At 40.4% G+C, this 15,637-nt stretch overlaps 2 protein-coding genes across 2 annotated transcripts; both read right to left on the reverse strand.

The window, feature by feature from the left end:
* Positions 1 to 5,098: 5,098 nt before the first annotated feature.
* On the reverse strand, positions 5,099 to 12,012 carry sco1 (synthesis of cytochrome C oxidase 1). The gene is made up of 7 exons (XM_079253239.1): positions 11,838 to 12,012; positions 11,443 to 11,559; positions 9,223 to 9,313; positions 8,935 to 9,132; positions 8,758 to 8,850; positions 6,567 to 6,682; positions 5,099 to 6,481 (listed from the first exon to the last, which is right to left on the reverse strand). Exons 1-7 carry the CDS (start codon positions 11,988 to 11,990, stop codon positions 6,347 to 6,349), a joined length of 903 nt encoding a protein of 300 aa, XP_079109365.1. The 5' UTR covers positions 11,991 to 12,012; the 3' UTR covers positions 5,099 to 6,346.
* Positions 12,013 to 12,483: 471 nt separating this feature from the next.
* Positions 12,484 to 14,893, reverse strand: tmem220 (transmembrane protein 220; the record flags this gene model as incomplete). Its single annotated transcript, XM_079253331.1, has 6 exons — positions 12,484 to 12,632; positions 12,731 to 12,790; positions 14,061 to 14,184; positions 14,464 to 14,524; positions 14,606 to 14,635; positions 14,792 to 14,893. The coding sequence occupies 6 exons, from the start codon at positions 14,891 to 14,893 to the stop codon at positions 12,500 to 12,502; spliced, it is 510 nt and encodes a 169-aa protein (XP_079109457.1). The 3' UTR covers positions 12,484 to 12,499.
* Positions 14,894 to 15,637: the final 744 nt, after the last annotated feature.

The raw sequence follows: 15,637 nt of genomic DNA on the forward strand, positions 1-15,637 counted from the left end.
TTCTTACAGCTTCAAATGTAAATTTGGCTGAATAACAATGAATTTATCTCTAAAAAGGGGGCTGGCTCAGCGGCCATATTTATCAAACGTCTTAGAGCGCCATTTCAGTCCTTAAGTCCTGAGAACTTGGTTTCCTACTCGCATAAAAGCTGTTTATCAACTATCTCAAGACTAAGAAGCTCACCGTACTCCTCCAGATATTGAAGAAGTGTCCTCCAGAAGTGTCCTAAGTGATGAGGAGTTCCTGTAGGGGTGTCCCACTCCAGTCCTCAAGGGCCACAATCCTACAGTTCTCCATGTATCCCTGCTCCAACACACCTGACTCAAACTAATCACTCATAATGCAGAAATTCATTGGCTGTTGGATCCATTCAGTGGAAGCCAGGTGTGTTGGAGCAGGGATACATGGAAACCCTGCAGGACAGCGGCCCTCAAGGACCGACTTTGGACACCCCTTCTGTAGAGGACGGTACTGGGGCTAGAGGGACATGCATGGACGTTCCAGGAGCAGAAGGACGTTTTAGGGTGGCTTGATGATGGGCAGCTGATTAAATCATATCATTTGGACAAAACAAGTAAAATCTACAGTTGCAGGAAAAATTTTCCAACCACTTTTGTTTTTGAAACAAAAACTTTTCGGTGTACCAGGCATTAGAAATTAAGGTAAAATTTTGGTAAACGACTCTTTTTTTCTCTGACTGTATGTTTCAGATTGAATAACGGACGTTATCTCACCAGAAAAATCACCAGAAAAATCCGGTCAGATGCATTTGGAAAAAAGGAAGAAGTGAAATATTATCTCTCTCTTACAAGATAGGGTTTCTTCTTTATTCCATAGTAATCTAAATGTTTTCAAATGGTGGCTCGTTTGAATCGTAGGCGGACCAGTTTAACACTAGACTCACTTTTGACAGAGCTACATTGTTTTAATATATCTAAAATGCGGTTTGTATTCCTGAAATAAGCAAAAACATCCCTGAACATCCCACTCTGGACTGCAGTCTAAGTTTCTGTATATATAATCATAATGGACCTTTTGACCAACCAAATGCAGCCCATAAAGTCTTTTTTAATTACTGTTGCATTGAACCTGATGCTTTTCATGTGTCTTCCTCCTTAAATGAGACAAGTAACAGAGGAAGACAACTCTGTGAGTGACATGGACACTTTGACTGGCAGTCTGTCACAGACAGCCTAATTGGTGCAGATTAAAAAGCCTTGAAATATCGCTCGAAGGTTTGGTGACAGCTGTGATTATAATTGCCTCTGTTGAGGCATATGTGGTCCAGGCCCAGTGTCATACCCCCACCACCCCTCCACATGTCCACAAATACCCATGAACAATAAGTTAGACTGTGAGGAGGCCACCAGATGTGAACCGTACAATTCCTGGACTAGGAATGAGCCTCTTGTGTTCCACCAAGACCAGCAGAACAGGCAGGAAACATGTAGAAAAAGCCAGACATTTCCTCTGACATCATGTCACAAAGCAGATGGGAGCATCCTTATACACTGCTCAAAAATATAAAGGGAACACTCAAGCAACACAATGTAGACCTGAATGAATGAAATATTTCTATCAAATATTTTGTTCTTTCCACAGTTGATTGCGCCGACAACAAAATCACACAAAAAACTATCAATGAAAATCAAACTTATCAACCCATGGAGGTCTGGATTTGGAGTTATACTCTAAATGAAAGTGGAAAAACACACGACAGGCTGATCCAACTTTGATATAATGTCCTTTAAACAAGTCAAGATGAGGCTCAGTAGTGTGTGTGTGGCCTTAACGTGCCTGTATGACCTCCCTACAACGCCTGGGCATGCTCCTGATGAGGTGGTGGATGTTCTCCTGAGGGATCTCCTCCCAGACCTGGACTAAAGCATCCGCCAACTCCTGGACAGTCTGTGGTGCAACTTGGCGTTGGTGGATGGAGCGAGACATGATGTCCCAGATGTGCTCAGTTGGATTCAGGTCTGGGGAATGGGCGGGCCAGTCCATAACATCAATGCCTTTGAGTTGCAGGAACTGCTGACACACTCCAGCCACATGAGGTCTAGCATTGTCTTGCATTAGGAGGAACCCAGGGCCAACCACACCAGCATATGGTCCCACAAGGGGTCTGAGGATCACGTCTAGGTACCTAATGGCAGTCAGGCTACCTCTGGCGAGCACATGGAGGGCTGTGCGGCCCTCCAGAGAAATGCCACCCCACACCATTACTGACCCACTGCCAAACTGGTCATGCTGGAGGATGTTGCAGGCAGCAGAACGTTCTCCACTCCAGACTCTGTCACGTCTGTCACATGTGCTCAGTGTGAACCTGCTTTCATATGTGAAGAGCACAGGGCGCCAGTGGTGAATTTGCCAATCTTGGTGTTCTCTGGCAAATGCCAAATGTCCTGCACGGTGTTAGGTTGTAAACACAGCCTGCTGGAGCTCATTTTGCAGGGCTCTGGCAGTGTTTCAATGTCAGCCTTGCACAGAAGGAGGTAGCGGTCCTGCTGCTGGGTTGTTGCTCTCCCATGCCCTCCTCCACGTCTCCTGGTAGCGCCTCCATGCTCTGGACACTACGCTGACAGACACAGCAAACCTTCTTGCCACAGCTGGCATTGATGTGCCATCCTGGATGAGCTGCACTACCTGAGCCACTTGTGTGGGTTGTAGGCTCCGTCTCATGCTACCACTAGAGTGAAAGCACCGCCAGCATTCAAAAGTGACCAAACCATCAGCCAGAAAGCATCGGAACTGAGAAGTGGTCTGTGGTCACCACCTGCAGAACCACTCCTTTATTGGGTGTGTCTTGCCAGTTGCTTATAATTTCCACCGGTTGTCTATTCCATTTGCACAACAGCACGTGATATTGATTGTCAATCAGTGTTGCTTCCTAAGTGGACAGTTGCATTTCATAGAAGTGTGGTTGACTTGGAGTTACATTGTGTTGTTTTAGTGTTCCCTTTATTTTTTTGAGCAGCGTATATGATACGTTAGTGACGTTTGGGTCAACAAATTCTGCTGTAAACTGCAGCTGATGAAGCCTGAAAGCATCGCAGACCATCAATCCAATCAGTCATTTTCCCTTTCACAGTATTTATAGATGAAACAGTCTGAAACTGAGGCTTACTGGCGTCTGACAGCATGTTTAGGGTGAAATAATGAGCGAAATGACATGTACAGTGCCGTTTAGTGAGCTAAAAAAAGTTTTAAAAGTGTCAAATGGATCATAAAACTCCTATCTGGCATCTAAAAGGCTTGGAAGTAAACACCAGAAAGAAACACTGAAGGGGTTTTAAACATAATCTATTGAACCGCAAATCAATTTGTTCCACTTTGGGAGCTCAATAGGACCCGATCAAATCCAGACCCCTCTTCTCTGAGAGTGAACGTGATGTCTGGGCAGGGAGAGCTGAACAACTGCTGTGTTTGTCTTTCTAATCCCATTTCTAAAGCAGGAAAGCAACAGGTGTGCAGGCGGAAAAGATATTAATAAATCAATACTGGCTGGTGGTGAGATCACAGTGCCTCTTTGTAGTCTGTTAAATATAAACGTATAATAATAACAGATTATTTTCCAAATGGAAAAGATTTTAAATGATACTGGAGGCCATCAGCATCCTCCAGTGAGTGGTGAGGTTTTTAATGATATTATCAATCTGCGGTTAACGTCTGTCTGAAAGCACTTGCCCATTATGGAGACAGCCTCGGTCTCACTGGGCTCGGATGAGATTGATGAGCCAGAAGAGAAACATTTTTAATTCATCAGCGGTCAAACAGAAAGGGATTTCTTTCCAAGGTCTGGCCCTAAGGTCTAGGTCAGTGTGATTTGTGTGAAAAGTTTTTTTTTTTTTTTTTTTTAAATGAATATTTTCAGACTGAAACTGGAGCTTTGAATATAAATGCAGCATTTCCCAAATAATTTGATTCCTAAATAAAGTTCTTTTTGTTGTAATTTCAGCTTTTCTGGACAGAAAACCCTGATAAATCCTCATATCATTAAAACTTACAATACATGATTACATTCCTGCCGGTTTTCTGTTTCAGCTTCTGGTTATTTATTTATTTAAACTTTGTACTCAGAAAAGTTTCCTTTTTCCATTAAAGCAGCTCACACAGTGCAGTTAAGCCATCCATTAAAACCAGTTGCCGCACCACATGATCTCCAGTTTAGTGCCGATGGCAGACAACATAAAAAGGTGACATGACTGTATTTTCTTTTTTTTCCCCCCCATGCTTCCACAGGCCTGGAAAATATTCCAAGCTGAGTTGGTAACAGGTTAACAGGCTAAAAGGTACTTTGTTGGTTTTTGTTTCTTTTACATGGAAGAATTTGTACAACAAACCCTACAGCAGGGGTGCCCAAGTCCAGTCCTGCAGATCTACCATCCTGCAGCTTTTAGATGCAACAAACCTGAATCATACAGCTGGATTCCCACTTCTGCACGTCATCCAGCTCTGCAGACGCCTGGTAGCGAGCCATTTATTTGATTCAGGTGTGTTGGAGAAAACCCCCATCTAAAAGCTGCAGGATGATAGGTCTCATGGACCAAACTTGGGCACCCCTGTCCTGGTGGTTTGGTTTAAAGCAGTGTTTTTGTTGGTCCTGGTCCTCAGGGCCCACAACCCTGCATGTTTTAGTTCCTACCAACTCCAGCACACCTGATGCAGGTTAACTTAACTGCTTGCCGAGTTCTATGAAAACCTGATAATGAGTCATTGATTTGAATCAGGTGTGTTAAAGTATGGCTACCCATAACACATGCAGGGAAGTGGGTCCCCGAGGACCAGGATACAGAAACACTGGTTCTTATACAACAAATTACTACAAGTAAAATCCCTGTTTTAAGTACTCCTGTTAAGAATAATTACATATCACTTTGCTGCTCTTTAAACTCTTATTTTATGAGTTTCTCGTGTAACTTAGTGAAGGATGTCATCCATGTCGAGACGGCTGGAGTCATCCAGGGAATGACTTTTACTTTACGCTTTTCTCCCAGTTTTCCCTGTGTATTATGAGCAAAACGCACAAGACAAATCAAGGTTTTAATATTTTAATCCAAAATTTATACTGTTTTAACCCATTTAGCACACCTTTCACTTTGGCTAGATTTAAAACACACAATCACTGATATTTTAAAGATGAACTTGGGATAAATTCATTTTTATTAAAAGCAGGTGGTTTACCCTCCTATAGTTTTTATTTTACAATTCAATTTATTTCAAATGCTTATAAAGATGTTAATAGATTAAGAAAATTCTGTTTTCTGAGAATCTTCTCGTAACAAGAGGCTGGTTTTAAACACTAACTTCTATTTTTCCTCAATTGGGCCTTTGGTTCTACGGAGTTAAGCCATTTCAGCAAGGGGGGGGGTCTAAGTCCAATCCTCCAGATCTACCATCCTGCAACATTCCGACACAACCCTGAATCACACAGCTAATTCCCTCTTCTGCATGTCATCCAGCTCTGCAGATGCCTGGTAACGCGCAATTCATTTGATTCAGGTGTGTTGGAGAAGAGACACATCTAAAAGCTGCAGGGTGGTAGGTCTGGAGGTCCCAATTTGGAGAGTTCTGAATTACACCTTAAAACAGTGTTTCTCAATCCAGATCCTCAGGTCCCACTGCCATGCTTGTCTTCGATGTTATCATGCTCCAACACACCTGATTCACATTAACAAACCTCCTCATCAAGCAAGCCCACTAACGAGGTGTGTTCAAGTGAGGTTACCTCTAAAAACCTGCAGGGAAGTAGACTTGGTCTGAAAGAAGCGATTTATCAGTGCTCTACTGTGGTGTAATTCATAACCTTACCACTGGAGGTCTCCAGAGTCTCTTCCTCATCTTCCCAAACACGCATGTGGATGGAAACACGAAGCACTTCTCAGCTCATCATTATTTCTCCTGATTTTTCAGTCTGTGCATCATCGTGTCTCAAGCCTGCAATTTCTGATGCAAACTGAGCTAAGAGAGATTTTTCTGCTTTGGTTTTGTCTTGTATACGGTGAAAGTTGATGTGTGACACTTTATTTTATGGCTTCTGATGAGGAATAAATGTGGAATCAGAGCGAGACAGATGCTGGGAAGACCCCTGCAGAAGGTAGGCCAGTGCATCCTCCTGCAGCCTGCAGGAACTCAGACCAAGATGCTTTCCTGAGACCAGTTTCCAGGTGACAGATTCAAACAGGAGAAGCAGGAGATGAATCAGAAAAGCGAGAGGAGTCTGACATCATCAGACAGAAATGTGACTGCATACAAAAAGCTTGTCTTTTCATGATAGTGTATTAAAATGAAATCAAGGCCAGTATTTAACAGCAGCTGCACAGGCTATCTGTCGGTCCACATCGCTCACTTCGCCTTTTTGTACTTCCTCATGTGAGCTGCTATGGAGGAGGTGATCTCCATGCTTTTTTTGTTTTGTCCAAAATACTCCATAAACTCTCCGTCGGGTCCCACGAGGTACATGATGATCGTGTGGTCCACCTACAGACGACGGGAGGCCAAGTTAACAAACACAATCCTGTATTTATTTCATTCTTACTGAGTACTGGAGCCAGTTTGAACTCACGATGTAGTCATTGTCTTCATCCTTTGGGCCCTGACTGTAGTACACTCTGTAGGCTCTGGAAACCTCTTCGACCTGGGCCGTCGTCCCCGTCAGACCAATCAGCTTTGGAGAAAACTCTGCGAAACAGAAGGAAACAGGATCAACGCAGGAAAAGTAGAATTTCCATTTCTGGTTTCTTTTCCGTCTGCAGCACACTGCAGACTTTAGTTCCCAGACTTTGGTTAAAGCTTTTTTATTTTTACTTAACCTTTTCGACCTCACGTCCTCCTGGCTGGACCCCCGTGTACAGAGGCTGCATGAAATACATGCAGTACAGGAGCTCCTTGAACACACAAGGAAGTAGCAATGCTAACCGAAGCATCACAACATTACGAGGAGAAACGCTCCAGATTGCGCCATCTAGAGGCGCAGTCTGGAGTTACATGTTTTTTTTTTCCCTTGACCCCCTTTGATCCTAATGTATCTAATTCTTATCTGTTATAAGGCGGCCCCAGTAAATCTGGCTGCGTGCCCTAAGCTTCAGTTCGGTTCTGTAAACTTGTCATAAATGTTAAATGTCTGTATGTCAAACCTTGGACGAGCCGGCTTGAACCTTGAATTTCAAATATACTTTTTGAATAAAGTATGTTTGAATGATTTGATTGAATGAAAAAGCAGCAGCATCCAAACCAAACAGTTCAAACCCAAAGCGATTATATGAGAACATCGCTGTCGAGCTTCTAATCATTTCTCCACACTAACAATGTGTAGCAGAGACTCTGCTGATAACAAAACGTCCGTCTCATCGCTGTGGGACAGAAAGGCAAGCTAGCAGCGAGCTAGCAGCCAGACTCACACATCATGTCTCACTTTTGCCGTTTTGTTGTGAAAAGTTTGATTCCAGCTCTAAAAAAAACCTCTGCTAATGTGTCTCCTGTCACTCTGCCTTTAAAACAGATCACAAAGGTCATACTAGTTTCCATAGAGATGAAGGTCAAACTAGTATCCATGGAGATGTCCAAGTTATGCTCTTATAGTTGAGGGTAGTGTAGCCAACTATGGGGTGTAACCATGGGGACGTCACCTGATGCACTGAGTGGTACCTCGCTCCTTTTTTAATTTTTCTTTGATGAATAAAGTATTTTTCATTTAATTTTCCTTCATGTCTAAATACATGCGAATATTGCCGTCTCTAACTTATTTCTCCTTTTTTCCGCAGGTCTTCCTGAATAAGTACAGTTGTACATGTTGATCTGTCTTTCCTGTCCTCTCCACCCCAACCAGTCGAGGCAGATGGCTGCCCTCCCTGAGCTGGGTTCTGCCGGAGGTTTTCTTCCTGTTAAAGGGGAGTTTTTTCCTTCCCACTGTCGCCGCATGCAGCTCAGGATGGGGGATTGGATCAAAGTTCAGATTTGATGCAGTCAGTTGGTTTCTATTTGCCAGGCTATATATGGATTGGCCTGAACTGATGTGTCTGTAAAGTGCCCTGAGACAACATTGTTGTGAAGTGGCGCAATACGGATAAAGCTGAATTAAATTTAATTAAATAGATTAAGTGTCCTGCTAGTTTCCATGGAGACAAATGGGGGTTTCATAGTTAAGTAACAGGAAAACTTTATCGATCCCAAAAGCGAAACTTTTTTGTAGCCAACAGTCATTCAAGGAACAACCAAGACAAAGCAGCTTCCTTGATAAGAAACTTCTCCTCCTCCTGACCACAGACTCAGTGTTAACGTCAAATTTCAACAAAAAACCAAACAGGGCACCCAAGGTATTTACAAGACCTGGATGTCTTCACCATGACTGACGTGATCACCGCTGTGTCTGATATCAATGATCACATCTTTTTAAATTCGTGTTAATGTCCAGACAGCTATTAACAGCAGCTAACAAACTCATTCCTAGCAGAACTACGATCAGAGCGAAGACAGCAGGACGGAAAATTCAAGCAAACATCTGCAGCTGCTTGTGAACATAATAAGGTGAACGTGAGTCTATTCCTGGACTCTACTGACTCTGATCATTGATAGAGATGTCCATTATCATCAGCCTATGGCTTCCTGAGAAATTTACCTGCATAACAGCCTCACTGGAAACAAATCTGACTTACTGCCAGCAAAGCAGATAAAGCTCCAGCAGCAGTCGTACAGAGATCAAACGGCTCTGAAGCAGAAATTAATCATTTAATAGAAGAGAAACGTCATTTATGTACCTTTGACATACGCCGCCATGGCCTCCGGTGTGTCCCTGTCAGGATCAATGGTGATGAGGATGGGCGTCAGGTTGGGAAGAGACTTGATTTTATCTGCAGAATCAAATACGAACCACACGTTGATTAATTCACCTGAACTGACTGTAAGTAGTGTGTGGGAAAATAAGGCTTTTTCACCTATTTCATCCACCACTTCAATCATTTTCTCCAGTTCGTCGGGGCAGATGTCGGGGCAGTGGGTGAACCCGAAGTAGATGAGGATCCACTGACCAAAGTAGTCCTCGCTCTTAGTGGGCTTGTTGTTGTGATCCACCAGCGAGAACGGACCGCCGAGCGCCGGCCGGCCGATCGATTTGTTCCGCTCCTTTTCAATCACTGCCAATAAAAACACGATTTCACACCTTTTGCGCGTTTCTTACTTGTTATAACAAAAGAATTATAAACACCAGCCAGAAAAACACTCACGTTCCTCCTTTTCCTTCTTGAAATATTTCATCGCTCCCAGCAAAGACCCTCCGATAGCAAACGTTATTGCTAACGACTTCCACGTCACAGGCTTTAACAGCAGGGAAACAAAGCAGAGATCAGATATACTGACATATTTCATTTCAACTTCCTCATTAATACTTCATATAAAACCATATGAACACCAGCCCATAAAATGTTTCATTTTATGGAACATTTTTCCTTCACATGTCAGTTTTACATCTGTTCAATGTGAAGCTGAGCGTTAAAAGTCAGAGCCTGAGGGCCTTCACACACCAGACCGATACAAATTACACAAAATGGGAAATAATTCAGAGGTGAAATATCCAGATTTCTGTCTGTGCACACAGAGTGCAATGCAAAACTGTGTTATACAATTATAAATATTGTAAAACAAACTCGCAAGGTGGCAAAAACCAATGTTTCTACCAATTCCACCATGCAAAGAGAGGAAACCTCTGGGAGTTTAACAGGACCTGAAGCTGGACCACGGCTGCTTCAGGACGTCCGTGGGACAATCTGAGGATCTGCTTCTGCAGCTAGCTGTTGGCTTGGAAAATAAAGACTTTCGGCCATACTTGTGTTTTAAATCTGAGAATAACCTGATTAAATGGACACGACTTTCATGCCTGTGTGGCAAATGTTAACATACAGCTAGCTAAGCCTAGCATAAAGAGCTGAAATGGAGCCAACTTATGTGGTTCAGCTGCTGGTTAGCAGTCTGAAGGCCTTGATATACCAGAACCACTGCAAAAAAACTGAAATGGGAATAATTCAGATTAATTTTCCCCATTGATTCAGGGTTTTATCTGTTGAGTTAAAAGATTTAATGGTGAAATTTCCCTTTCTCCCAATAGTAAAAAAAACTCCAGGTGGTGACGTGGATCACCTCAAAAGTCTAATTTGTTGGGGTTTTTTTATTCCATTTCTGACATTTCATGAAAATTTAATCAAAATCTGTCTGTAACTTTCTGAGGTCTGTTTCAAACAGACAGACGAACCAATGCTGCTGAATATACGTACCAAACAAATATAGTGTCTACTTCCAAACTCCTGTTGTGTGTGAACAGTTTTTTTCCACATTAAATGCAGCTTTTATTTCAGATTATTTCTGTTAGGGGTGGGGAAATCAAATCGAAAAATCGGAAATTGGGATTTTTTTTCTTCAGTTTTAAAATAGATATTTTTGTTAAAATATTGATTTTTTTCAAATAAATAAAAGGAATGCACTATAAAATTTTTGTCATTTTGATTGTTTTTATACTTGTCTTCTTGAGCATTATAGCAGCAGAATGATGGTATGGCTACTGCGTTGTTTTTTCCTGATTGCAATGAAGAAAAATGTTGAGCATAAAAAAAGTTTTATACATTTTTTTCTTTTGTTTTTAATCTACAAAAATCAGCAATATCGGAGAATTGTGAGAATTGAAATATAAATCAAATCGGCACCCAAAAAATCCGAATCTAATCGAATCGGGACAAAAGCATATCGTCACAGCCCTAATTTCTGTTGCAATAAAATTTCACCTTTCAATCCTCTAAATGAATCATACCTGCTAGTCTGAACAACATGACCCTGAAATGAAAGGATGTCAAATGGAAATAAAAGTGAAATATACGTCTTGCTTTTGAAAATTTAGCAGCTTAGAGAGACCTGTAGCGTTATTGCTTATGATTAGCATTAATAAATATTTTAATCATAAGGACTTTGACTATTATAACGAAAAAGAACCACCTATAAACTCGGTAGCAAGTAGCACAATGGTCATAACTATGATGATGTCACTAGGACCACTAACTATTATAATATCAGTATTATTATAATATCAGTAACAGAGAATATTTTGAATTGATCACACTGGTACAGGAAACTTGTAGAGTGCAAATATTAGTATACATCATGATGGGAATGTAAGATTATTGCCTGTCTTGGGACCAAATGTGGAAATCACCCACTGGCTTTAATCTTACATATTTATATGTAAATGTTGATTAATGTCAAATATTTATCGTCTTAAATAAATTTACACAAATTTCAAAGGTTAAAATTTGCACAATTTTAGTGGTGATGTCAATGTTTATTTCTTCTATGATTTTTTTTTTTTTATATATATATCAAAAAGTATATATTGATCCTTACAGACCCTTCAAGGTTTAAAGGGTGTAAGTTACCAAATCTGAGAGAAACCACATACTTACCCCTGCCTTCTTTGTCTTATCTCTTGATGATGGAGGAGGTAAAGAGGAAAAAGCTCGTGAGTAGTGTTGATTCAGCCATTGTATGGATCTGCAGGTGTGTGGCTCAGTTGCATTCACCTGTTTGCAGGAAAAAGTCACGTGATCACAATAAAGACATTCAAACTCAAAAGGAGATATTGCCATTCAAGCATGTCAAATGATATGGCTACAATAAAATATTTAAACATCAATCTCATTAAATATGACGCGGAATATTACCGAAGCATTTGTAGATATAGTTAACATGTAATAACTGCGTAAAAGTATCTGAATGCACGTCAAACCAAAGAAAAAAAGCTTAATTACCTCTTTTCTAAACGGAGTTCTGAACGCACCTGACATGGGCTTTGACCTACCAGGTAGCAGATATCACTCCGCGGTGTCGGCGCGTGCCTCGGTCCACTTCGTCTCTGAAAAGTCGTGTGTGTGAGTCTGATGGTTTGGTTCTGTAAGACTTTACTGTTCAACAACCGGCATCCCAGGCTGTGACATAAAACACTCAGAGCCATGTTTGTTTGGACCTTGACAGAAGCGCTGCCGCAACAAGGAAGCGGCTGCAAGTTTCATATAACGTGATAAGTAAGCGGCGCACTAGTATCTGTTCTCCGGTCAGTTGCTTTGAAAAGCGGTCGGGTTAAAACGATGGTGAAAACCGAAGAGACTGATCTGAGATCAGCTGCCAAGAATACGTTATTTAACAAGGAAATGACGTAACGAATACCTTCTTCTTTTGTTTTAATTAGTATGTGTGCTCTCTGCTGCCATCTACAGCGCCAAAACGTTTATTAAAAATAGTGTTGCTTTTTATCATTCAGATTGTTTATTATATTTTACAATATTTACATTCTTTTTACTTCATTGAGAAAAGGGTTCTCGTTATAAAATCACTTTAACACTGAAAAATACAGTTTGAAATGATCATTTTCATACATGGAATTACAAAAGTAGAATTATTAATTTAAGCAAAAAAACAAAAGACAAAATAGTTTTTTTAAGCAGACACAAGAGGGACAGATGTTTAAATAGCAGTTTTACAATGTGAAGGCCAGTTTGCTCTTAGTTCCTTGTTGATGTAGTAGTAAAGCCAGGCGACAAAAGGGAAAACTGTGATCGCAGCAGCCGTGACAACTCGCAGCACCCCGACAGGAGCTCTAAAAGACAACAGTGAGATGAAAAAACAAATTTTCATAGATCTATTTAATCAACGAGATAAATGTGAAAGTTGTGCTTAATTTGGAAGATAAGTTACCTTCCTGAGTGGCGACACAGCAGAAGCCAAACAGCTGTCAACATGAGACCAGAAAACTCTCTGAAAGTGGAAAAATATTTGGTTAAATTGTCCTTTCACCTCCGACATTTCAGCATTGTCTTGCTGAAATCTGCAAGGCCTTCCCTTAAAGAGATGTCTGGATAGGAGCAGATGTTGTTATAAAACTTACACTAATTTTTCAGCATTGATGGGGCTTCAGAGATGTGAAAGCTGGCCACAACACAGGCACTAATGCAACCCCAAACCATCAGAGATGCAGGCTTTTCAACTACCCACTAATAGCAAGATGGATGCTCCCTCTCCGCTTTGGTCTGGTAGGACATTGCATCCATGCTTTCCAAAAGAAAAAAAAGCCAAATTTTGACACAACTGACCCCTGAACAGTTTTCTACTTCATCTCAGACCATTTTAATGTGCTTTTGTCCACAGAAGATGACAGTGTTTTAGGACAAGTTTTCTTCTCTCAGACATACAGAGATTCCTTCAGATTCTCTGAATCTTTTCATGAGATTAAACACTGTTGGTAGTAGGGCTGTGACGATATGCTTTAGTCCCGATTCGATCCCGGTTCGATTTAAATTGCGATTCACATGATTCCTTGATATTGCTGATTTTTGTAGACTAAAAACGAACAAAATAAAAATGTAAAAAACTTTTTTTGCTCGTCATTTTTCTTGATTTCAATAAGGAAAAAAACATATTAGCCAGACCATCATTGTGCTGATATAATGCCCAAGAAGACAAATAAAAAGATCAATAAAAACAATAAAAATGACAAGAATTTTATAATAATTATTTTTATTAATTTGAAATAAAAAAAATTTTTAAAAAAAAACTATTTTTTTGTTTAAAATTGTGTAGCAAAAAATCCCAGTTATTAATTTTTTGTTGTATTTTCCCAGCCCTAGTAGGTAGTAGCAGCCTTTGCACTTTCATCTTCAGGAATTTTCACAGCTTTTTATTTAATTGTTCCACAATTTTTAGATACGATTTTTGAACAATTGGCGAACATCTGCCCATCTTTACATGAGAGTCTCTGCCTCTCTGAAATGCTCGTTTTATACCCAGTTGTGCTACACAGCTGTTGCCAACTATTTAGTTGTACAAATTCTCCTCCAGCTGTTTTGATTCGTACCAATTACCTGTTCCATCAGTTTAAAAATTAGCTAATATTTTCCAATAAATTATAAAATATCTCAGTTTCAACATTAGGAACATGAACTCTGGATTGCCAAAAGTAAATATCATATAACAGGTTTTTCCACAGTTGTAAAACTGTTTTTGTAAAACGACATTAGATGCGGTGTACCTGCCCTCCTCCTGCTGGAAGATGTGTGTGACTCTCTGTGTGTAAAGTTTCCATCCCAACATGGATATAACTGCAGTGGAAATCATGACATGGAGATCAGCTATACGCCTCCAGGGTAAAGTCTCTGCAATGAAAAGGCAAACAATGCAACAACAACAACAAAAAAGGTCAAAAGTGTAAGCCGTGGACTGGGCTGTACTGTCTCAGTTACTGCCGCTAGATGGCGCCAGTAATGAAGGAAAAGAGTGCAGAGTTCAGTAGAGGTTCAAGTATGAGCAAAACAGGAAAGAGCTCGATCAGTAAATTCCTATGTTCATTATACCTTCTAAGGAGATTCATGTGCAAAACACCCACTGTATGAAGGTGGCTGTCTCCCACTATACACCCACATTCCTCAGCTTACCTGTCACATGAGCTTTCCAGCCAATTAATGCACACAGGACTGCAGGAACACCGTAGCCCACCTGGAATATTAACATAAAATAAATAACAAAAGCCACTGAAAATGTCAAAGTAAACTATTCTGCAAAAATGTGTATTCTTACAATCCATAATCCCGCGTCTGGATCGTTGATCTGAGGTGGGGACGGTCAATGCACAGTTATTGATCTCAACTCAAAGGGCTGCAAAACAAACACTTTAAATATATATATATATATATATATATATATATATATATATATATATATATATATATATATATATATATATATATATATATAAACGCTCACCTGCACGTAGGAAGCAAGTACGAAAAACAAAGACATTAAAACATTGCAGATTTTCCATGTAACAAAGAGCCACGCCGATGTCTTGTTACAAACTTTTCCCATCGTGGCTGAGAGGCTGTCACTTCCCCGCCCGGGTGTTCGGGACATTCAGGCATGGGGAAGCAGACGCACATAGCCGGTCCTGCTAGCGTGGTAAAACCTGGGTAAAACAGCAAGGGTTCGCTCGATATCAATCTCGTCAGCCGAATAAAAATGCAGGGAGGTGGGTGGACACCAATCTCATTATTAAAGCATGCCAGAACATTTGTGGAGTCATACACCGGCTTATTTAATGTTATATCACTGTCGACTTTGAAGCATACCCTGTGCTACATAATTTAAATATAATGAACTAAACGTTCAAGTACGTCTTTCCTGGACGCCTCAATCAACAAAACGAACACACATTCACAGAAACTGAAGCCAAAAAGCTCGGATATTATTTCCGGTAGTGCTTGTCAAATTAATTAGATTATTATTATTATTATTATTATTATTATTATTATTATATAAATTAATTTGTCTGCCAACCAGCTTGTGTCTGACAGTCCTTGCTAACTGAAATGTGACTTTCTCTGTAGAGATTTCTCTAAATAATGCCCATGCTTGGCTTGGCTGAACATCAGTAAACTGAATTATTTGTAAATCTAAGAAACATAAACAACATAGACGCTGAAAGTATATATATCTGGCCAGGTACTAAAATCTGTAACAAATTGCATGTAAAATTTGTGTCACACTATCAATGCAATGTTTCTATAAAATTGCAAAGATTTCGAAGATCTCACCATCAACATAACATCATAA

This window comes from Telmatherina bonti (assembly GCF_933228915.1).
Source record: "Telmatherina bonti genome assembly, chromosome: 14".
Classification (NCBI taxonomy): Eukaryota; Metazoa; Chordata; class Actinopteri; order Atheriniformes; family Telmatherinidae; genus Telmatherina; species Telmatherina bonti.

What these genes read in the sequence shown, in the direction of transcription:
- sco1 (XM_079253239.1), bottom strand. Translation starts at nt 11,990, where the DNA reads ATGGCTCTGAGTGTTTTATGTCACAGCCTGGGATGCCGGTTGTTGAAC. An exon ending in CATGGCGGCGTATGTCAAAG is followed by an intron (nt 6,683 to 8,757) that starts GTACATAAATGA and finishes TCTGTTTCGCAG; the next exon opens with AGTTTTCTCCAAAGCTGATT. An exon ending in ATGAAGACAATGACTACATC is followed by an intron (nt 6,482 to 6,566) that starts GTGAGTTCAAAC and finishes CGTCGTCTGTAG; the next exon opens with GTGGACCACACGATCATCAT.